A 24,681-nucleotide genomic window follows, 5' to 3' on the forward strand; every position below is an offset into this window, starting at 1 on the left:
TAATTGTTTTACAAGAGTTTAAGATCATCTTTCTCCTCTATAGTCAAGAAATGGTCATAACTAAACTTTACAGTATTCCAAAAGTTGCTATGTTGATTATGGTCAGAATCAAAATCCTCCCTCCCCGCCCTCTAAAAAGTAATTAGATTCTCTAGCCTCATAGCATTTTCTTTCTTTACTCTTTTACCACAAGGATGTTTTTAGTACACACTTATTTTGAAGTCAGAGGAGGCAATTTTGGGTACACAATAAGCTGCACAAGGGAAAAACTTCCCAATATTCAGATCCTAGCAGGAAATAAGCACACAAAAAGCAGGATATTAAGAACTAAACCTTGTAGGACAGCAGAGTGACTTATAAACAAGTGAAGTTGCCCAGTAGTTCCCATTTTGTCCCTTGTAGTTTCAAGTATTTATTCAAATATATTTTTTAAGGTTGCTAATCAACTGACTTAATTTTTTATTAAGTTGTATACTTAAAAATATTTTTAAATTTTTCAATTATAGTTTTATAATATTATATTAATTTTAGGTATACAACCCAAGTGAATAGACATTTACATAATTTATGAAGTGATCACCCCAATAAATTGAGTACCCACCTGGCATCATAAGTACTTATTACAATTCAAATAGAATTGGTTCACATGTAGCCTAAAGTACACATTCTGCTTATTGTATTGTAACAGAAATAATGAATTTGTGGCCTCCAAGTACTTCCTAAAGCCTCAGTTTGACATCCTAGTTTCGGGACTCGGGTCTGGCAGGATTGCTGTACAGGCTCAACCCTGGATCCTAATTAAAGACAGTCACGAAAGTTCCCAACTGCCCTTCATTCCTACAGAGGGAGGGGAGGGACACTTCTGCCAAGGGAATTCACATTTTTGAGTAATTTTACTTTGCACTTCAGATAAATGATATCTCAAATCTTTGGGATCTAGAATACACAGTAGCCTCACTGTTGATTTCCATTTTAGGGGAATGAAGTTAGGTAGAATGCATCAGTAGAATGAAGTTAGGTAATTTTCCTGAAGCAGTTGAAGAATCTGACACTTGGCTGAGAGAAAGCCTCCTCTAATTCCTGCAGTATCACTAAATAACCTCGTAATGGCCATGACATTTAAGTCTTACCCTTAATGTTTTAAAAAATGTGATTTTCTCTCTATAGGTCAGTGATGGCGAACCTATGACACACGTGCCAGAGGTGACACGCGAACTCATTTTTTTGGTTGATTTTTCTTTGTTAAATGGCATTTAAATATATAAAATAAATATCAAAAATATAAGTCTTTGTTTTACTATGGTTGCAAATACCAAAAAATTTATATATGTGGCACGGCACCAGAGTTAAGTTAGGGTTTTTCAAAATGCTGACACACCGAGCTCAAAAGGTTCGCCATCACTGGTATAAGTAATCCTAACCAATGAATAACCCATAGGTATAAATAACCCCTGGATGGCTCTATGGTGTGATGGCTCTAGAACCTCCCACTCTTCCCATATTGTCACAATAGGGATCGCCCCCCTCCTCTCTCCATCAAGGCTATAAGATCTGCTTCCAGTCTCTACCTGAGCCACCTCTGCTGTTAGCCTGGAGGGATAGGAATCTTTGTGTTAGAAACAGGTAAGGAAAAGCAGGAGGAGGTAGGAAAGGCCCATAGCCACACCTCTCTCTGTAGCTTCTACCCACAAACTGGCAAATCCATCTCATTTATCAACTCTAAGCAGGTCTAGAGAGGACTAGTATGAGCTCTTCTTCCCCACCGATCTATTGTTCTAACTATGAAAAGATTTGCCTATCTTTTCTTATAGGGTCTCAGTAAAAAGTCAGGGGGGCACAAATCCTTGGAGAACATCTTTTAAGACCATTGGAACCTTGACTATCAGCAGTTAAAAACCCTGAACTATGTGCTCAAGCAATGGGGCGAGGGCTGCCATATTTCTTGATGCACAGACCCAAGGAAAAAAATAGAATGCCTGGTCAGAAGCACTGGGGGCATCCCTTTGTAGTCAAGGCCCAAAAAGAGAAGAAAGAAGGTGATCAGGAAACTTCTAAGGACTGAGAATCCTTCCAAGAAGATTTATAATCATGGAAGGCCCGGGGGTCAAAGCCCTTTACAAGGAGCCTTGCTCTGACCTCCTCCCAGCCCTACCTGTCATTATTAAACTTCCCATCCTTACTCTACTAGTTCCGATTCTAATCGCAGAAACTCTGCTCATCTCACCCACCAGGAACAACTGTTTCAGACAATAGGGACATCTGCTAATGGTTTGGAACTGGAGGAGGCCCTACACCACAGCCCAGATGGTGGCAATGGGCCCTATCATGACTGAATTGAATGGGAGGGAGATGGTGAGAGGCAGCCCAAACAGTACCAGGAATGGTCCCTTCCCACAACAGCGCCGGCAGGTCTACCGAACGCTAGCATGGTCTATACTGGAAATGACACAAACTTCAAATAATCAGCTTACAGTAAAATCTGAGAATATACACTGGGGAATCCTTAACTCACGGTATAGAACTAAAGCTACACAATTCAAATCATAGATCCTTTCAGCAAAAGAATAGTTAAAAAGTAAATTATAGATAAATTTGATTTATAGCTAATATTATTTTGAGAAACCTTGAGTCAAAGTTATGGAAATGAAATACAATTCTAGGAAATCCATTGTATGGCTGGTTTTTTTTTAAAGTCTAGTTTAAAATCATTTAGCTAGATCACATTCAGTGCTGATAGTTTTGAAATAAAACTATAAAGGGTGAAGTTATATATGGATAATTTAGATTTCAATTTCTAGATATTTTATAAGAAATTTATATATGGTTGCCTTGGTTTGGAGTAAAGACAGAAAAATGAAATAAATGAAGTAATTTACCTTCTAATTATTAATGAAATGCTTAAAAACATTTCTTTCAATATACTACAGAAAAAATATTATAAAACAATAGCAGCAGACGCATAATTAGAATATTGATCACAAAATATAACCCTCTGCAATAAGCACAGACTTACTTATTCTACCAGTTCTTTCCTCCAAAATTAAATACTTTTTTCTTGATAAGTTTTTATGTATTTCTTCATAAAATGCCAATAATTCATACATTTCTATTCAAATGGGTTGCAATTTGTTTAAAATTAGAATTGCAATTCAACTGAAGAAAGGGTATTTTGAAATCCTACGATTCTGTAAAACTAAACTTGGAGGTTTTTGCCTGACTTATTTTTAAAGTACAGGTATTGACCCTGTAACAATGGAGCTAAATTACCTGGAGATACAGATAATCTGCAGGTGAGGAGGAACAAACGGGAGGTGAGCTTGAACCGCTTCCTGATTTGCCTCTTTAAAGCGCGGCCCGCGCTGAGCTGTGTAGCTCACTTTTCCTAACGGTGGATAAGGCTGAAACGTGATCACACTACCACCCTCGAGTTCAGAGCGAGGGTTTGTTGAATTCCGCTTGTACTTCCCTAATCGTAGCCAGGCATCTGATAAATAGGAAATGAATCTTTACCCCAAAAGACTTCATTCACAGACGTTTTATCGCAAATATGCACCCACATACTTTGCATTCCAGAGCCAAGCGCTCAAATGGCAAATGAAGAGGGGGCTATAAATAGAAGGAAATGAGAGCAAGAGGGCCTGTGACCCTCGCCATCTAGTTGCCACCTCTGACCTCAATATAAGCAGCCCCCAGGTCTCACAATGTTCACTTGAAACGATCGTATTAGGAAGGTAGGCACAAAAGGTGACAGCGCTTTCTAAGGTGGCCCAAGATGACAGTCTTTCCGTGCCACTCAGGTATGCCCGCCCGAGAATGGCACCCCTAAATGGAAAATCGAACTTACTCACCATATGAGGAAATTCCGTATGGCTGTCCCGGCTGTGGGTAGGTGGCATAGGCTGTGGCTTGCTGCATTCCTGTGGTGAACTGTGTTTGCCCATATGCAGCCATAGTTTGTGAGGAAGGGGTAGGGAGAATATGTGGGTATGCTCTGCTATTTGTCAGAAATGACAGAAAATGAAAGCCCATGCATTAGATGGAAACATGCAAGGAAACCGATTCACAAGCATTTCACAAATTTCAGTTAGACTATCTCTGCAAGTACAAGTTCAAATGTAAGATACAAAGTGCTGAGAGACCTCCGTCTCCACCAATGAGGCCCAAAACAAATTTGCATAAATACATTAAAGTCTCTATGAAATGCACTTGAGTTTAAATTAAGATGTAACATGGGCACAGGACATGACTGGAAATAAGGTACAAGACTATTCAGAAAAAGCTACTTATGGAGAGAAAATACATCTTACTTGGAAGGATAGATCTGTGGTGGGGAGAACTGGTGAGTGGGTCTTGGGCTGAAGCTGCTGCTCCCAATTGCTGAAAAAAAACAACAAGAAATGCACAACGATCAGAGCAAAAGACAAAATATGTATCAAGCAGGGATATAGTTTGAACTGTAGGTTGACCACAGAGATTTTCTAACCTGTAGAAATAGAGCCAACCTAATAGAAAGTAAAACCATATTAAGAAACCTATAGAAACTGATGAAGTGGTTTTAAGTTTAAATGAACTCTTAGAAAACATAGTCACAATCTTCTAAAACACCTGCCAGCGTGCTGTGATGGTCTTTTTGGTGGCAGAACGTGAAGGGTACAAGGAGTCCTGGCTACTGTTTGGAACGATGCTGAAAGGGGAGATGTGAAGAGGGATTTCAGGGCTGGGCAGGACCCAGAAGGTCACCTGGCCTATTGTTTCTGCTCAACAGGAACACACACCTGGGGCTGGATTACCAAGAAGCACGGTCTAATCTTCTCCCCAGTGAGCAGAAATAGGACAGGTCCTCATTTGCCTGCACTGATTTAGCAATATTTCTTAGTGAAAATGCATTCCTATAACTATCTTAAATTTCTCAAGTTGCAAGCTGAGCCTGTATTTTCTTGACTGCGGTGGGTGTTCCTTTGCCTTCAGTTATAGGTGCTCAACTTCAGTGTCCAAGTAAAAAGCTGTGTGTGAGATTTTATTTTTCAAAGGGAGCATTCAAGCAGAATTTTGTTTCTAAAAATCACATACATTTAATTCATTATGTCTCAGAAATGTACTAAGTTCTTCTATCAAATGTTCTCTTACGTTCCTCTGAACAAAAGAAACACAAATCCATTTTTGCTAACAGCAGGCCTTAAAACGTTAGTTTTCAGCTTATTTCGCTATACATAGGGCTATTTATCTGTGTACATATATCTCTATATACATTTTAATTACATACATACAGACATACATAATACATATTATATATGTAATGTATATAATATATATATATAGTTTCCCTCAAACTCTATTCTCTGCCTGGCTAAAATGTATACTCTTTGATTCTTTGGGTAAATTATCACCAGATGTAATATGTTTATTTTCTTCTTCACTGATAATTCCTCTCTTCAGAGGTTCTATTATTTATTAACTGTAGTCTTCATTAAAACCCTTCTCAAGTTTTACATATTGTTCATGACATCACATCAGTACATTAATGCCTCTCAAATGTAATTTTCTAGCTCATGTTCGGGAGAACATTGGTGGCATTGAACTAGAATCTCAAAATCTATGACTACCCCTTTCCTTGGAAAGCCAGCAGGCCCAATCCAGAGTGACAACAGAATAAATCTGGACTGGCACCCCTCCTTCTAGCTGCCAGACTTCAACCCTGTGGCCGTCACTGTGGCCGAGACGGGGTCCACACTGAAGAAATGGCTGGCTGACCCACTGATGTCCCTCTGTCCTCAGGCACATGCTGAGCACCGCTTTGTTCCAGGCATTGGCTAGGCCAGTGATGGCGAACCTTTTGAGCTCGGCGTGTCAGCATTTTGAAAAACCCTAACTTAACTCTGGTGCCGTGTCACATATAGAAATTTTTTGATATTTGCAACCATAGTGAAACCAAGACTTAATATTTTTGATATTTATTTTATATATTTAAATGCCATTTCACAAAGAAAAATCAACCAAAAAAAATGAGTTCGCGTGTCACCTCTGACACGCGTGTCATAGGTTCGCCATCACTGGACTAGGTGCTACAGGTGCAAAGACAAGTTCTGCCTGTCACAGGCAGGGAGGGGGCACACAAACAGCCTTGGGAGGGTTAGTTCAATATTGCAGTTTAGAGAAGGGAGGGATTAGTGAGAGAACACCAGGACCACAAGGGACTACCACTTGCCAAGGTCACCTGTGACTGCAACCTTTTCTACTCCCGTTTTCTAAGCCTGAATAGAAGCCAAGGGCAAAGGAGATTTATCCCACAGAGTCCCTGCACAATCACAGTTACAGATCAATTTTTAAAAAATAAGATTATTACCAAAAAAACTACACAAATGCCATCTGACGACGGAACCACAGAAACCCCTTTTTATTCTTTTCTAGCTCTATCCCTGTGTTTTTCAAATTGTGAGTCAGGACCCATAAAAAGATCATAAACTCAACTTTATAGGTTACACCCAGCAATGTTTTGTTTCAAACAGAATAATAAAATAGAAGATACCAGGGTTATTACGCAGGGTATGAGAAGTTCTACGAGGCTCTGAATTAGATTAAACACATAGTCCATGTGTTTAATGGACAGAAGAGGTTTGAGAGGCTGCAGTGTGTGGTAATTAAACACATTCTGGAATCAGAATTAATTTCAGCTCCGATTTAAGTTCCGACTCTTCTATGTGGTCTTAGTCAAGTGATTTGATCCCTCTCAGCCTTGATATGTTCTCGCGTAAAATGATGGCAATAATACTGCCAGTAGGAGTGTTGTGAGGACTAAATGAAATAATCAACATAAAGTGCATAATACAGTGTTTCTGTAATATGTTTACTTTCTCAGACACCCAGATAACCACTATCTTTGTCCCAAATTTGCCATTCCTTTTGTATTTTTACTTCCATTTAATGGACAGCATCACCTTCTGTTCAGCAAAATGCTTAAAAAGCAGGATTCTTTTCCCCCATTTACATCTGGGGGTAGAAATGAAGTAACACATCCAAGTGACTAAATGAGAAAGTATTTCCGCCAGCCTGACTCTTTTCATCAAAACATACTATCTCTTGGCAGCCTACATAGAGACTAGAAACCTCAAAATCATCTCATTCCCCGCCCCCCACCCCCGCCTTCTATTTCATGACTCTCAAGTCACCTATCCCAAATCCAGAAATTGCCTGTTGACTTTCCTGCATCCTCCATCCCTTCTCTCCCTTCCCAGTTCAGGCTGTCAGTATGTCTCACCTGGGCAACCACAACTGCCCCCTAGCTTCTGTCCCTGAGTCCCACCCATCACCCGCTGACTCCCACTACTGTCTCTATAGTGATCTTTCTTTAATGGAAACTTCATGATCATTCTCCAGCCTGCAGTCTGTCCACTGAGCTCACATTATCCCTAGGAAAAATTCCAAATCCTTGGCAGAGTACACGAAGAGCTGCAAGCGTCCACCCTCCCCTGGCTTAGGGTTCCATAGCCTCCCTGGATGTGAGGATGCCCCATCCGTGCCCTGTATTTTCATGTCATCTCAACTGCTCTTTATACCAGACCCTCTGCCTCGCAATGCCCTTCTCTCCTCTCCTGACTAACACTCACCGCTCTGTTGGGACTAAAACATCATTGTCTCTCTAGGATAATGGCTGCCTTCTCTTTACTTTCTTAAAATGCTATAAACAATGGCAATGCAGCACTCAACACATTGCCTCGCAGTCAGCATATATAGCCTATAGATGTTGGATTTCTCTGCTAACCGTGAGTTCCTGGGACCAAGGACCACTTACTCTGTCTCAGCACATGATAGGGCCTGGCACGTGGTAAGTAATCAATAAACAATACTTGGCCCACCTGGCATGGCTCAGTGGTTGAGCATCAACTATGAACCAGGTCAGGGCACATGCACAGGTTGTCGGCTTGATCCTAGTGTGGGGCATACAGGAGGCAGCTGATCAATGATTTTCCCTCATCATGGATGTTTCTGTCTCTCTCTCCCTCTTCCTTCCTCTCTCTGCAATCAATAAAAATATATTTAAAAATAAAAAAATAAACAATATGTGTTCAATGAGATTGTGAGATTTAAGTCATGAGCAAAGCAGATATTTTTAAAACCATAAAAACCATTGAAAAATGGTTAAATTTTTAAAAGTAATTTTATAAACATGCACAATAAACTTAACTCATCTCTTTGGCAATAGAAACTGGACTAAATAGTATTCTTGTGAAGTAAATGTGAATAAGAACCTGCAATGCTGCCCAAGTGTCTTGTTGCTACTTCCCTCACTTACATGGACGGAAAATTATTGAATATCTAATGCTGTATCTTTTGGGCTTTCTCGGAATCCAAATCCCTGCCATCTCTGTGTGGTCTGAAGTCAAGCATCTTCCATCATAAGCCTCAAGTATCTTATCCCCTTAATTGCTTAAAACACCCTTTAAAACGGTGATCTACGAATTCAGATGAATTTTAATTTTATGGAACTAGAATAACCTAAACAAAAAAGAATGTTCACAGCTCATCTATGAAAATAACTAAAATGGTTATCTTTCCATCAGCAAACTCCAAGCTCCACATGCTAGAGCCTTGGGGATTATGGACAACTAATACCTCTCTGGTTTAGCACAGTTGTTTCGTGTTACTTTCCATTCTTTTTCCTACTTCTAATGTATAAATTGAAGAAGCGCCCCAAATCTTATTGTAGGAAGAACCCAAGATAAATAATATTCACAAGTTTGAGAATCCACTGAAGAGGTCAATAGAAATTTCAAAATTAGCAAGTTCTCCGTTCGCAGCTCCCATCTCATTACTCAGCCAATCACATCCAAAGCCTAAAAGTATGTTTTGATTCTTCTCTTTCCCCCATACCCTTTTTCTTTATAAATTAAGTCAGCTCTGCCTTCAAAATACCTTCTAAATCTGGCAACTTCTCTCTTCCTGTTGACTACCACTGTCCAAATCGCCAACACTGTAGCTACCAGAGAATGGCAGGCAGGACATGGACACTCCCCCTGCCTCCCCTCCCTTCCCTCTCTCCTCCACTCCTTTTCCCTAACAGAATCCTGGCGCATTTAATCCTGACTTGGTGGCTCTTCTAGGAAGGATGTGGCCTAACACAGCCCTCTTTCTTCTGACCAGGGAAAGGCTAACAACCCTGCTTCCATTACCCTCTGCCCACTCTTGTCCCATAGAGCATGTTCCATTCAATAAACAGTGATCTCTTAAAAACATAAATTAGATCATGTGACAACCACAACGCCCACCTCTCCATCTCCCAGCCCTGTTACCCTCCGATTACATTTAGATTGACCCAAACTTATTCCTTCACGTCACTAAGATCTCTGCTCAGATGCCCTCTCCTTAGACTGGCCTTCCCTATGAGACCTCCATCTGTTCTTCACTGTATTCTTTGATCTGCTATTGTTTTCTTCATAGCACTTTTCATTATGTTCCTACACTATCACTTTCCTATTTACTGTCTGTCTCTCCCATAAGAATGGAAGCTCCCTGAGGGCAGGGACCTTATCTATTTATTTTACTGCTCTCTTCCACTGTCTGTAACATTACCTGGCGTATAGTAGGTGCTCAATACGTAATTATTGAATGGAGGAATCAGACCCCAAAAGTTATATCTTTTCACAAACATTTTTTTAAATTAAAATAAAAACATATTTGCCACACACGGTGACTTTTTTTCCCCTCTAGAAGCATTTCTGTTTCTATTTCCAGGTTCCAATACCACCAGAAGTCAACTTTGTATGAGTAATATCATTGGCTGGCATTTTCTTTAACAAATTAATAACACATTTAGGCTTTATGGAAATGGCTGAAGCAGCAGGCAAGACATTTTGCAATCCCTTAAAAACACATTATTTTCAACCCCAATTGTTCTTAACATTTAAATCATTAAAATATTGCTTTTCATTCGTAAATAGTAAGTGACCAGAACATCACTATATTTTAAAAACTTAATAAACAACCCTGCCATTTTTCATTCAGCCACGTGCCTTGGAAAAACCAATCCTCTCCCCCAGTTCCTCACACCAGGATATCTGGTGATTTTTCTGGAAGAGTGAGCCTCCTGCCTCTTTAACGCTTTAAGATGCTAGGGTTCCCTGGAGGTCAGATGTAGAGATAGGTATTACCAATGTCAGAATGGCTCTATTTCTTCTTTATCCTAGTTTTTTTTCCTCAAGACACCCACCATAGTCAGGATGTAAATTTTTAAGCCATCATGAAGGAGGAAATAAAGAGTGGGGATCGCAGAGGCAAAGGCCATCTTGGTGTTAAATGCTTAGAGAATGCTTTCAACAGTCTCTCCTTTCTCTTATAAACCCTAAGTCCCGCTCACAGCCACTCCAGCATGCCATGATTTTTGCATCTTTACTCAAAGAAGGAAGGAAAGAAGGGAGGGGAGAGGGAAGATAGAAGAAAAAAGAGAAAGAAAGAAAAGAAAGGTAAAGGATGTGAAAAGAATGTCCATCCCCATGGTGCTCCAAGCTTCCTATGCCTTGATCCCTCGCTCACCTGACCCTGCCCTCTGTGTCCATCACAGAATCAACGTGTGGAAAACGAGATGCTCTGCAGCTTCCTCAGTCTCCTCACCGAACTCTCCCCCCGCCTCCAGCTAAGCCCATGCTTTTCCTGCACATCTTTTCCAAGCAGACGCTGCTCATTCTCTCAGACTCCAGATACCACAAAGGCCTGATAATGTATCCTCACTGCTGCTTCTTCCAAACCATTGCTTTTCTGCTCAGCCATAAAACCCGCCCTTCTCTGAGATTTGTGACAACGTTCCCATGGTGACCCATCTCCTACACACTGCCTTGCGTTTATCAAAAATGTAGTGTTCTGACTGTGTCCTGACAAGACCCAACATTATCTTGCGTTATGCATCCAACCCTTTCCTCATTCTATCTAACCCTCAACTCTAGCCTTCTATGTCAACCATCAAGCACAATACCACATCCTGGACCTTTTTCTTCCTTCCACAACAGCAGTGACCCAATCAAGTGTTTACTTAAGAAACATTTACTGACCCTCGCGCATGTGCTTGACTCCATGCTGGCCTCTGGGCCTATAAGTGTGAAAGGACAAATAGAACCCCTGTTCTCACAGGCTATAGTTTAGGAGGAGGAAGGGCCACGGAAACTAACTCTAAAAGTAGCGAGAAAGGCTGAGGAAGGGAAGCACAGAGAACCAGCTGCAGAAGCATGTGGTAGAACCCTCACTGGTTTTGAGATTAAGGGAGGAATACCCTCTCTTTCCAGAATTTTCATTGTTTTGTTCCCATGTTACCTGTTCTCCAACCTCATCAAGAGATGCAGGACCCCTGTCTTTAATCTTCTTGCAACTATTGTCCCTACCTTTTCGTTCTTTCTATCTCTCCTGGATTCATAAATAATTATTATTTTTAAAATATATGTTTTTACTGATTTTTTTTTAAGAAAGAAAAGAAGGGAGGAGAGAGAGAAACATTGATCTGTTGCTCCCAGCACATACCCGAACCAGGGAGTGTGCCCTGACTCAGAACTGGTGATGTTTCGGTGCATACGACAATGTTTAACAGACTGAGCCACACCAGTCAGGGAAAAGTAATTAATGGTACTTTAAACCATTCTTTTACTGGTCATTTTAATCCTCTTCTCTTTGTGCCCTACCTGGAAAATCCTCAATCTTGGATCAAGATAATGTCTTTTCTGGGCAGCTAAGCCTCATAAAGAAAAACCGCTCTGCTATAAAGGGTCCACTCATTAGTTCCATCTTTGGACCTTTGACTCTCCTGTCAATCCTCCTCTATGTTCCCAAGAAGACTGTGCTTCTCCAGCCTCACAGCATTTATTTCAATCATCTCTATCTCTTCAAGCTCACAAGCCTATTACTACTCTCATTTTGAGTCAGAGGAAAAAGTAGGAGCCTTCATTCATTCAGTCATTCATTCAGTCATTCATTCATGTATTCATTATTTCACCTAGCAAATATACGAGTGCCAGGTACTATTTCAGGTGTTGGGGATACAAATGAATGAAACACGACAAAGTCCCTGCCCCCACAAGCTTACATTTTGCTGGGGGCGGGGCGAGAGACCAACATAAACCTAATACATGGGTAAATGATATAGTTGGCAAACAGTCTAAGTGTTATGGGGGGGGTGTGGTGGAGGAGGCTCAGTGTGTTAGAAAGACTGTAAGTCCATAGTGAGAGCTTTCCAACATGGACTAGGGTGATGAGGATGGGCTCATTCAGAAGGTGAGATCTGAGCCCAGACTTCAAGGTGGCAGCCCAGCCAGGAGGGCTGCCACTGCAAAGGTCCTGATTGGAAACACCTCTGTCACCTTCCCGTACCCACCGGCATGTTGGAGGAATAGCATGGAGCAAGGAGGCAGGCGGTAAGGTCTGATGGGGCATGTAGGCTACTGCAAGAACTCGGCTTTTGGAGATGAACGGGAGCCATTGGAGAGGTAGGGCGGAGAAATCAGGCAGGAGTGCCTCAGTGTATTGCCCCCTCCTCCACTTCAAACTCACCTGCATTACTCTCCATTCACCTTTCCTGATATTTCCGTGGAACAGTTATTCCTTTTCCAGGCTGATTCACTTCTGTTTGGGATTTAAGCCATTGTAGTCCCACCAAGGACTTCCTTCCACCACCAATTATCCCCGTTTTGCCTATATCTTGACCCTCCTCTACCTCTGGAAAGTTTTTTGGGGGCAGCAAACGCCCCCTTAACTTCTCAATGCCATCCTCAACCCTGCAGCCCTCTTTCTAATGACTACCTTCTCTCCTTCTCCTTTCACCATGTGTACTTGAAGGACATTTTTCTCTTCTGTGTCCACTTTCTCTTCTTATTCCTGAAACCATCCATCCATTCAATATACTGTATGAGCACATACTGTCTGTCAGGAACTATGCTGGAGACACAGAAATGGGGCCTCTAGGCCATTGGCACAAGGGGAACCGAAGTCCATCCATCCATCCATGGAAACTGCTACAGACTCACTCCACTAATGCTTCTCATTTTTCAATTTTTCATTTTGACATAATTTGACACTTGCAGAAAAGTTGGAAGAAAAAGAAAAAAACCTTCTAATACCCTTCACCCAAATTCCCCAAATGCTAACATCTTATTAGATTAGCTTTATCTATTCTCTTTTAGGTGTATATGTATACAATGTGTGTTTCACATTTTTAGAGCTGCAATCTGTTGTCCTTTTAATAACACTTCAGTGTATCTTTCTTAAAAACAAGGAATCCCTTTACCACAATACCATTATCAACAACAGGAAAAATGATGCAATACTATTACCCATACTTTCAAAAACTTATCCATTTACAGTAGGTGATTTTCAACTTTAAAATCATTACTTTTTAAATGTATATGTATTATACATATGCACTGGGAAGATTTTTTGAAAAAAAAAAAAAACACAAAAATAACAAAATACAAATTCTACTCCACCATCCAGAGAGCACCATCATTAATTTTTACAGGGTTCAACCCTGTAAACTCTCTGTACATATGAAATTCTTTCCGAATTTCCTTTCCAGATCTTTCTTGAGCTCCCACTTCTTCAGGTGGGTGTTACCTCACAATCAACACACTCCAAACTGAAGTCTCCACCCTTCTTTCTCAGTCTTCTCCTCTTACATCCCTCATTCTGAACTTCTCTCTCGGCCTCACCCATCCTGCATCCCCCATGCTCACTGGTCACGATGAGCACAAATTCTATTTCATAATACATCTTAACCTGTCACCTTCCCACACCCACTGCCAGCACCTGACCTCAGGTCTCCAGTATTTCTTGCCCAAATCAATGCAAGTACATATATATATCTATATAACCAGTGTCTCCACTTCAGTTCACCATGCTCCCCTCCATCCAGCTGCAGCCATGATTCTGTATGTGACCATGATCATACAGCCCCTTCCTCTGATGCCTCCCACTGCACTCAGGACAAAACACAAACACCAAGCAGGACCCCAGCCCTGCGCCCTCTGCAGCATGCCCCCGCTGCTGGCTCACACGGTACACCCAAGGGTGCTGAACTATTAGCAGTCGCTCCACAGCCCGTGCCCCCGCACCCTGGTCTCCTCCCACTGAATGCCCCAGGTCCACGTGTGCTTTGTTCCTACCTTTCTTTTTCTTTCTTTTTTTAAACCAGCTCAGAAAGTCTCCATGCCTCCACCCTGACCTCTTCCTTCCTAGAGTGGGGTTGAGGCTGACCCTTCCCTTCATATAAAGCGGGAGTGGGGGCTGTCTCCTTCCTTCACAGAAGATGGGCTCAGGGCCAACCCCCTATACTCCTACTCTATTTTTTTTTTTACAGAGAGGAAGGGAGAGGGACAGAGAGCCAGAAACATCGACGAGAGAGAAACACCCACCAGCTGCCTCCTGCACACCCCCCACTGGGGACGCGCCCGCAACCAAGGCACATGCCCTCGACCAGAATCGAACCTGGGACCCTTCAGTCTGCAGGCCAACGCTCTATCCACTGAGCCAAACCGGCCAGGGCCCTACTCTATTTTTAAGGCTGAGTGCAAGCATCTCCTCCAAGAAGCCTTCCCTGACCACCCCACCCCACCCCACCCAGTCTCTGCTGGGCTCTTCCTGGGTGGGTGTTCTTTGGAGTCCGAGGCTTCCCTCTGCCACTATCAAACTCTCCTGTGATGGCCTGGTCATTAGTTCAGCCCCTTAAGCCCCAAGCTGGGACCATTCTCATACATCTTTGAATCCATAATAGCACAAAGCATTACTTGGCATAAGCCAAATCCTAGTGAGTGTTTTACAGAAGAACTAATGGGTACTGGTATTGTTAGTATAAAAGTTATGCATTTGCATTGTATTTTATATCTATATATAATTCCTTTGAATTGTGGTGTGTATTAAATAAATGATCCTGAGAGCTAGATTAAATCAATCACAAATTTAGAAAAGTATAGCATTTACTATTGAGAGGTTTAATAAATACAACAGGCAATATGAAAATGGTTAAACATTTAAGAATTACTTCTGATAGAAATAATTTTTCATTGAAATGGTCCAAGTTGGGCAATTTGGCAAATTTATAATCATATCCTCACAGTTGTTTTATTATCACAATCACTTCCTTACCAGCAGTTTCACTATCACAGATGTGAAAGAGACTAAAAACTAACTTGGCTCAGTGGATAGAGCACCGGCCTGCGGACTGCGGACTGAAGGGTCCCGGGTTTGATTCCGGCCAAGGGCACATGCCTGGGTTGCGGGCTCGATCCCCAGTAGGGGGTATGCAGGAGGCAGCCGATCAATGATTCTCTCTCATCATTGATGTTTCTATCTCTCTATCCTTCTCCCTTCCTCTCTAAAATCAAAAAATATATATATTTTAAAAAAATAAAAACTAACTTGAGGTTTTCAAGCTGCTTTACAAATCTGTGTAACTTAGGTCTATAATTGACATGCAATTGCTTAGAAGGAAGGCTCATAAGTCTGCTTAGGGGGTATCAGAAGCTGACTTTCACCTACTGAAATCTGCAGGATTGGAAAAATTATAAAAATGAGACAAAAAGGGAAGGAGCCATGAACATAATAAAGATATTTTACAGAAGAAAGAAAAAACCCATTTTGATTTTATCTCCTTTGTAGGATACCAACGTTTCCCGCCAACACTTAAACATATCAGAACTGCAAATATGTCGCTCTGAGAAAAGTTGTATTATTTATATGATATACACACAGATATATACCTTACCATACATATACACACATGCATATACATACTTGTATATATAAATAAACTGGGAAAAATAAATGTCTTGTATTAACGTTAAGAATCTAATACTTATTCCTTACCTGAACCTGAGAAATTGTCTAAAGACCCGTCTGCTGTTGTTGAAACTATTTCACTGCTGCTCATTGGCTCTGTTTTAACTACAAAAATAAATAACATATGTCATATATCTAATTAATAGTTATCTGTAAAGATACTATAGAAGAGATATCACATTCAAAATAGTCACATAGAAAATTATTTTCAAATTCAGTCTTTTTGTATTTAAATATAATTCAGATTAATATTCCTACTAGAATCTTCTTTTAAAAAAAACCCCAAACATTCTAATGTTATTTTCTCCCTAAGAAAACAATCTATTGCGACAAGTTACCCTTTAAAAGAAATGCTTTAAACTAAAAGTAGTTAAATTCATTTGTTCCTTACATATTTACTGAACTGCTTTATTTTTATTTTTTAAATTGTTTTATTGCTTAAAGTATTACAAAGAGTATTATATATGTCTCCCTTTTTCCTCCCCTTGTGAACTGCTTTTTAATAAATAACTTATCTCAAAATTGACATAATGTGAATGTGAAATTACAATGGGTTTGTAGCCATGTGGCCAAACGGAGTCAAAATGATAGGCGAAAGAGACGTGAAGATGTGGGAACTACTGGCAGCAGGTTTTTAAGGTGCTCAAGGACAGGTTCCTGTGTGCACAAGTACACACACACACACGCTCTCTCAGTTATCCACCAGGGCTAGAAAACAGAGCGTTCAACTTAATGGATTATTATGACCATCCAGCCATAACTCACAGCCGATTCATCAGTATCTAAGGTACATTTAATATTTTTTAAAAAACCACACTAAATGTAAATGAAGCAGAAATGCTTTCCATGTCAAAATAATACCAATAGCCGCCAGTTTGTGGAAAACATAGATGACCTTTGGTAAAGCTCCTTGGGGTGTAAAATAAAAACCTTTAGATTTATGTCGCAGGTTCTCTAAGCCACCACTCTACTGAGACAGTGATGGTGTTACTGCACCCCTATCAAACAAATGGCCAGACCACTGCAGAATACTAGCCATTTCTCTAGTTTCAGGTTATTTTAGAATGAGGAAATAGCATTAGTACCTTCCCTAGTGAAACGCTATGTCAGAATTTGCCTAGCCTACTTTATGGAAGTTATTCGTCCCCGTTAACAGGTTTTCAGAAAGAGTACAATAATTATTTAGGGACTACCTAAAAATTAATAATGTGCTTCCCAAAATGAAAGTCCTAACAAGAATATCAGGGGAGGCTTTTGTCACAAAGTAAACACATTCTGGGAAAGGATGATGGAGAAAATGTAGCTTTTCCTCCTCCCAACATTGTCAATCTCTTACAAATACCAGGCAAAGGCCTCATTCACCTGACCCCTTAGCCCTCAGGGCCTTTGAAATGTTTGCTAATGCATACTGAGTAGTTTACAAATAGGCATTATAAACAGTTGCAGCAGAAAGTCACTTTCAAAAAATTTAATTATTTAGACTGTTTCTAAACAAAGTTGAAAAATAAAACCAGTGAGACTAATAGGAATCGCTCCAACTGGTTGTTTTAATGCAGACCAAACAATCATGTAACTGAAGTTTTCACTTTTCCACCACTTGTTGGGGGTTAGAAGTCTGAGTTGATGCTAATAAATTCTGACAGAAGCCTGTATTTCCCTTCTTTCTTCACGCCTCCAGGCAACCTAGTGATCTTGCTCTTTGCAAGCATCATGTGGCCACAGACTCAGGAAAGCGGATCGGCCTCTGCTGGTCAGAGTCCCTAAGTTTCCAGCTCAGTAGCCCACATCCTGGCTTACCTTCCTCGAAAAGAACTCATATAATGAGTTATACGTAATAAACTCCCACAGTGTACATATAAAGCAAGAGCTGTTTTACTCTGTCCTGGACAGGTGACCACTGGAATTCTAGCTCGGAACCACTTACCACATGCCTAGCAAAAGATGAGAATTAGGCCCACAGGGTACAGTCATGTAAAGTGCCTACTATGTGTCAGATTCTACAAGGATGTCCCAGAGCACAACTCACAGACTCCCTCGTTAGATATTGTCTTCTTTTTTCACTTAAAACCAGAAGGTTGGGAATTTGCCCAAAGTCAGGAGGGGGCAGAAATGGGATTTAATTTTGGACATTTTTGGTTCCAAGGCTTGAAGAAATGGCAAAAAAGTAGCACTTCCCAATAATAATTAGAGCTGCTCTATAACAGAGCAAGATGACTGAGGTGTCATGCCACTGTATTTATGAAGCATAATCAGAACCAACTCTGTTTACTCCAAACAGATCTAAAGTCTCCAATTGCACACTCCTCCAGTCACAGAGCCCGCGGGGCACTCCTTGCTGTGCTAGCAGGTTCACGCTTCCGGCCAGCGTCCTGGCTAGCAGATCTCAGGTAGATGCTGAGCTGCCTGGGAAGATGGGGAAGAGTAAATTGTCCCTGGTGCGGATGCTTGCCCAGATGACTTCTAAGTCTTTGCCAAAACTCCGGTCTATGATTCTGTCAACTGGACCATAAAATTACTCTGTGAAAGCCGGACCACACCAAAACTTCTGCTCCTGTCCCCTAAAACCTACCCCGGCTCTGCTCCATATGACTGGCTTAATCCAATGTGGCTTTCACTCCCAAGAGACACGTTCAGTTATACTTGAAATCCATTCAGAACAGGCCAAAAGGATAGGAAGGAAAGAAAGAGGATCCTTTTTCTCCTAGGCCCCAAGTCCATTGCCTTTTGCCATTGTTCAAATATGCCCCTCTATATACACGATGGAATAAAGACTCCCTTTCCTAATGAATCCAGTGTTAAAAGGCTCACTATTGAAGAGAAGAGGATGTACATAAGCTAACTATGCGGGTAGTGGTGATGCTATCAGGTGCTGTAATAGGACACCTGATCACCAGGGACCTGATGCTGAGACTGGCGATTTATTGTGATGGTAAATAGTTTCTGAGTAAAAGCCAAAGGAACTGAGACCACTTCTGCCTTTGTTACTGCCAAGCACCCACTCACCAGAAAGTTAAAAATACAAGAATAATCTCAGCCACCAAAACGTTCCCATCCCCCTAGCTTGCACCACCGCGGGTACCAACATGCTGTGGACAGAGCACCACTCCAAGGCTTTGAATTTAAAAACACCACACGCTGAATTTTTTTGGTCTTAGAGAGTTGAGCTACTGTCACATCTGTGAACAATTTTCCCATCTAAGCCACCTATCTGAAAAGCAGAAAAAATCCACGCACAATCTGTTCTCTAAATAACTATAGGACTCTTTTCTCTCCATTACATGCCTTTAGTTTATTAGAAAAGGGTATTTTTTAAAATCTCTGTTACCCCCACTCAAGAGTCTATTTTTTCTACCACCCCAAGTTTCCACCTGATGTTTCAGAATTCTCCTTTGTCCATTTAATATCCCTGATCCCCCCACCTCCTTCGCTCGGCCATGCACTTTAGGCCTGAGCTGTACTGTAAAATGGGACTCCCCAGATGTACCAAGACTTCCATCTACCAATGCCGTTGGGCTTTGGTTTTGGGCTCAGAGAATCCAGTTACTTTCTTGTAAGACTTTATGAAAGTTATTTGATCTCTTCAACCTTAATTATCTCATGAATAAAAACATTTTAATGATACTGACATTACAGGCATGCGTAAGCCATAAAAATTCATGTAAAGTAGCTGGTCTGAAGCAGAAGCCGAATCTGTGTTTATCAGCGTCTTTAGGAGTAGAGGTATTCTATTTCTGCTGCACTGAATGCCTTCTCCGGGGGAGTAAGTCCCAGGGGAAAAATACCAAATGAGGACGTTAAAGCGTCAGCTTTGGAATTATCATCTGAATTTCAATCTAGCTTTGCTATTAACAGTGTAAACCTGGAAAAGTTATTCAACGTCTACCTGCCTGAGCTTCCTCCTCTGTAAGTGGGTACATTCATAAAGACAATAAATGCTTATAAATCATTTAGCACTGTACGCGGTCATAGTCACTCTATTATGATAGTGTCTTTAATTAGAGAAATCAAAGTGTTTCCTATAGGGCAAAACCTATTATAATATTCACATTAAAGGTAAGCTTACGTTTAAAAAGCAAATTAGAAGGATCTAAGATTAAGTGACTTGTCTAACATCAACCATGAGGCCATGGCCTCAGGAGAGCCAAATTCAAATCCAGGTAACCTGGGTGTCACTTAAGAAGGCTGGACTAAATCACGATTGAGAAAATGAATACCTTTGCATTACAATCAGCACATATTCTTTCTGAAGAAATAGGCTAGCAGGGAATTGTAAGTATTCCAGGAGAAAATGTAGGCATCTCTCTTCGGCACTGTTTAAGGTAAGTATACTGTAACTGGTCCATGAAAAAAAGACATCTGCCCTGGCCAGTTTGCTCAGTGGTTAGAGCATTGGCCCAAAGACTGCAGGATCTCAGGTTTGATTCTAGTCAAGGGCACGTACCTTGGTTGCAGGCTCACTCCCTGGCCCCAGTCAGGGTGTGTGCGGGAGGCAACCAATGGATGTCTCTCTCTCACATTGATGTTTTTCTCTGTCTCTTCCCCTCCTTTCCACTCTCTCTAAAAATTAATGGAAAAAATATCCCTGGGTGAGAATTAACAACAACAATAACAAAAACATAACTGTCTTCCTTCACCATAAACTGAAATGAGATCAGACCATTGGAGCAGGTGACAATAGCTGCAAAGATCATCAACTAACCCATCTCACTAGCCTCTGCTCAAGAAGCAACTTCTGGTTATACTTTGAATGCTGTGGTCATATGCATAATCTTCAGGGAGATGGTAGGCTGGTCAGAGGATCAAGTATCAGTCATGTGATTGGTTATTTCTCACCATGGATAAGAAGGACCATTAAACCAGTTCACCCCCAAAGGGCAGTTCTGCCTGCCGAATCAGGAGCCAGACTCCGTGTTACGAATTCACCCAGGATCGCACCAGGGTGAGCAGTAGGTCCTCCCCCAAGCAGTATTAAGTTCCTTTCTTAACTTTTCTCCAAATTCTAACAGCACAGTCTGTCTTTTTGGGCACATGCTTGGGCTTCCTCTCTATTTGTTGCTCACTGTACTGCATAAGGGCTTCAAAAACCCACATCACCATCCCTCTACTATTCCTTATGATCCCTTCATCTCTCCTGTCTCAATGAAACTCTGGTTATTTAAAGGTTCAGTAACACCACTGTCTAGAACTGCATCCCTGCCAAGAAATGTCAGCTTTTACCTTTTTCATTTGCTCACTTCGGTCAGACTTTCTCATCAGAACATCCTGTCTTTCCAAACCCTGATCTATCCCTCCACCAGCTGCACTAGCGTAGCCTGGAACCCAGCGCTCCACCCTCGGGTCCTGTGTTGACTCACTTTTCCAAGCAACTGGTTGCCAAGCTCTCATCCCAGGACTGGCAGCCTCTCGCTGCTCACTCCTCTGCTGCTGTTCTGGGTGGCTGAGCCTGGGAGAAGAGGCCACAATTTGCCCGCTGACCAACTGGATTAAAATCCATGCTTCTGTATTCTTTTGAGTCATCCTGTTGCTTGACAATCCTCCTTCTCCATTTCTTGTGCCTCTAACAGTTTCCACTGAACAGTTTCCACTTTCCTCAAGTCCCTGAACCAAAGCTTATATGCCATCACCAACTTTTTTTTAAATCCTCATGAACGGATTTTTTCCCCCTATTGATTTTCAGACAGTGGAAGGGAGGGAAAAGGGGTGTGTGTGTATGTGTGTTGAGAGAGAGAGAGAGAGAGAGAAAGACATTGACATGAGAGAGACACATAGACTAGTTGCCCCCGGCACTTGCCCTGACTGGGGCTATGGCTCAAACCCACAACTGAGATATGTGCTCTTGACTGGGAATCAAACCCCAGAACCTTCGGTCCATGGGCTAACATGCTAACCACTGAGCAACCAGCCAAGGCACCAATTATTTTATAAAGAAGGTTGGAGCTTCATTAAATTTTCAATTATCCTCCTGCAACAATTCTCCTTTTCTCACTGGTTAATCTCAGTCAGTGGAGGTTACTTTTCCTTTAGCAGGGTTAACCTTCACACGTTTATTCTTGCTGCCATTTCCACATCTCTTTGCAACAATACTCATTTGTTATTTGGTCTCTCAACATCGTTGATCATCCCATATCTAGAGGCTACTTCCCTTCTACCTACAGAAACAGACAGGTCTCCTCTAACTTTTAAAAATCTTCTCTCCACCATGATACTTCTCTCCCTTCTTTCATCATCAAGTTTCCTGAAAATATGTTTCAAATTTTTATCTACTTACTCTTTAACCCTTTGCATCATCCCTTTGTAGCTACTAGTTTACTCAAAGGACTTTTCCAATTCCCCAATTCAAACTTTTCTCAATCCTGATTTTCCTTAATTCTCCCGAAATGGGCCTTTCTCTGACACTTTTATCACTGTTAATCAATATAATACAGCAATATTTCTCTTTTTCCTTATATATGTCTATTTCTCTGCATTTTCTTCCTTTCTCTATGCTTCTATAATTCCACCTCCCTCTTATCTGTTTGAATTTTCTCTCACAATCATTTCTTTCCTGGCTACAAAGTTTTAAAAAATCACCTTCACGTAGCTGACTCCCAAATCTCTATCCACATGCACACCTTTTTTCATGAGGACCAATCCCCACATCCCAGTGATGTGATACCCTTGCCTGGACCAGGATCAAACTCAACCTGCACCAACATAAACCGTCATCGTCTCCCTCTGAAATGGCCATGTCACCTAGATTGAAAGTTTTCTTTTCACTCCCGAGTTATCTTGGCTCCTCATTTTTTTCCCCTTTCTTTTTTTAATCCTCACCTGAGGACATGCTTACAGAGAGGAAGGGTGAGAGAAGAAGGGAGGCAGAGAGGGGAGGAGGGGAGAGAGAAACGTCAGTGTGCAAGAGAAACACTGATTGTTGCCTTCTTTACATGCCCCGACTAGGGATTGGACCTACAACCTGGGTAGGTGCCCTGACTTGGAATCAAACCAGCAACCTTTCAGTGCACAGGATGGCACTCAACCAATTGAGCCACCCTGGCCTGATATGGCTCCTCTTTCTTCATACCCTATTGCCAAGTCTATAGTTCCTACCACCCTAATCTTTCACAACAATCTTCTAAGTTCACAGCCACTATCTTCATTACCTTATACCTCTTCTCTTCTGAAGCTGGCAAACTTACCGTTCAGCCATCGCTCTCTCTGCTTTAAGCAGAGACACTTCTCTTCCATAGCCGAGACTTGAGTGAGTCACTCCTGGCTCGGAGGTTGTCAATAGGCTCTCTATTTGCTCCTGAACTGTAACCATACCTTCATCATGTTTTTAAGGCCTTCTAACACCAACCATTTTTTTTTTTTTTGCTTTATATCCCCGTTTTACAGAACCACATGTCTGTATACAGAGTCAACATATAAAGCGAATTGGCCTACCAAGATGCTTAACGCTTCTCCAAATCCACAGGATTGCTGGTACCTTTCTCTCTGGCACGAAATGTTCTATAAAATTTCCATCTGACTGACTAAATTCTACACGTCCTTCAAGGTTCAACCAAAGTCCCACCTGCTTAGTTAGGTTCTGCCTGATCTACTACTCAGGGGTGAACTTCCTTTTCCTTGAGCTGCTAAATCTGATTACATATCTCCTTTAGGACATATATCCTGTTCTACCTTGTTTTACAATTCATAATCTTATCCATCTTCATATAATCTAAATTTCTTCATGGGAGGAACATCACCTTTTTATATGCCTACAGAACATAGCACAAGGTTTAACACATAGTTGAAACTCATTGGGGGAAACAATGAAGGTGAAATGTACCACTGACTTTAAAAAACAGTTTACAATTGCCTTCATACCCCTGGGTACGTTGTGTAGGGCAAAAATTGTAGATGCTCAATGTCACTAATAATCAGAGAAATGCAAATTAAAAACACAATGAGATAGCATCTCCCACCTGTCAGAATGGTTATCATCAATAAATCAACAAACAACAAGTGCTGGCAAGGTTGTGGAGAAAATGGAACACTCATGCACTGTTGGTGGGAACGCAGATTGGTGCGGTCCCTATGGAAAAGAGTATGGTGGGTCCTCGAAAAATTAAAAATGGAACTGCCTTCTGACCCAGTGATTCTACTTCTGGGTATATATCCTGAGAAACTCAAAACAGTAACCTGAAAGAATATACTGTATGCACCCCTATGTTCACTGCAGCATTATTTACAATAGCTTAGGTATGGAAGCAACCCTAGTGCCCCTCAATAGACAAGTGGATAAAAAAAGCTGTGGTACATTTGACTACTACTTGGCCATAAAAAAGAATAAAATCTTCCCATTTCTGACAACATAGATGGATATAGAGAATATGCTAAGTGAAATAAGTCAGAGAAAGAAAGACAAACAACATATGTTCTCACTTATATGTGGAATCTAAAGAACAAAATAAGCAAACAAAAAGAAAATAGAAACAGACTCATGGATAGAGAGAACATACTGATGGTTGCCAGAAGGGAGGGAGGATGGGGAGCTGGGTGAAAAAGGTGAAGGGATTATGAAGTACTAATTGGAGTGACAAAATAGTCATATGGGTGTAAAAGTTTATATATCCATAAACAATGTTTTTTCCTTTGGTCAGTTCCCATTTGGGAAATGAGGCATCCATGCATATTTAGATTGGCTCCATATATAATCTGGTATGTTATTGTTATCTCTCCCAAATTATAAAGTTCAAGTCTTCCTCTTTCTCTTAAAAGAGGGTAGGAAAATATTAGCTCTTCAAAATAGCACATCTGGTACAACCTTATGAAAACCAAATCAACACACATAGACTAAACTTGAACTGAAGGGTATACATGGTCAACAAGAAATGTTAGTCAGTTTCAAAATTG

General features: G+C 41.1%; 1 protein-coding gene across 9 annotated transcripts in view; it reads right to left on the bottom strand.

The window, feature by feature from the left end:
* The window catches only part of EYA1 (EYA transcriptional coactivator and phosphatase 1), a gene marked incomplete at both ends in the record, with an annotated part of 278,470 nt that overhangs the window by 107,234 nt on the left and 146,555 nt on the right, over positions 1-24,681 (bottom strand). For 5 of the 9 annotated variants that reach the window (XM_081111749.1, XM_081111745.1, XM_081111752.1 and 2 more), the window contains 3 exons: positions 3,849-3,994; positions 4,308-4,377; positions 15,832-15,909. In XM_081111749.1, the coding sequence (XP_080967875.1) occupies positions 3,849-3,994; positions 4,308-4,377; positions 15,832-15,909 (294 nt within the window). The remainder of the gene's footprint in view (positions 1-3,848; positions 3,995-4,307; positions 4,378-15,831; positions 15,910-24,681) is intronic. The other 4 variants (XM_081111750.1, XM_081111751.1, XM_081111748.1 and 1 more) reach the window with 1 other exon arrangement.

The sequence above is a fragment of the Myotis nattereri genome (genome assembly GCF_964212035.1).
Source record: "Myotis nattereri genome assembly, chromosome: 17".
NCBI classification, from domain to species: Eukaryota; Metazoa; Chordata; class Mammalia; order Chiroptera; family Vespertilionidae; genus Myotis; species Myotis nattereri.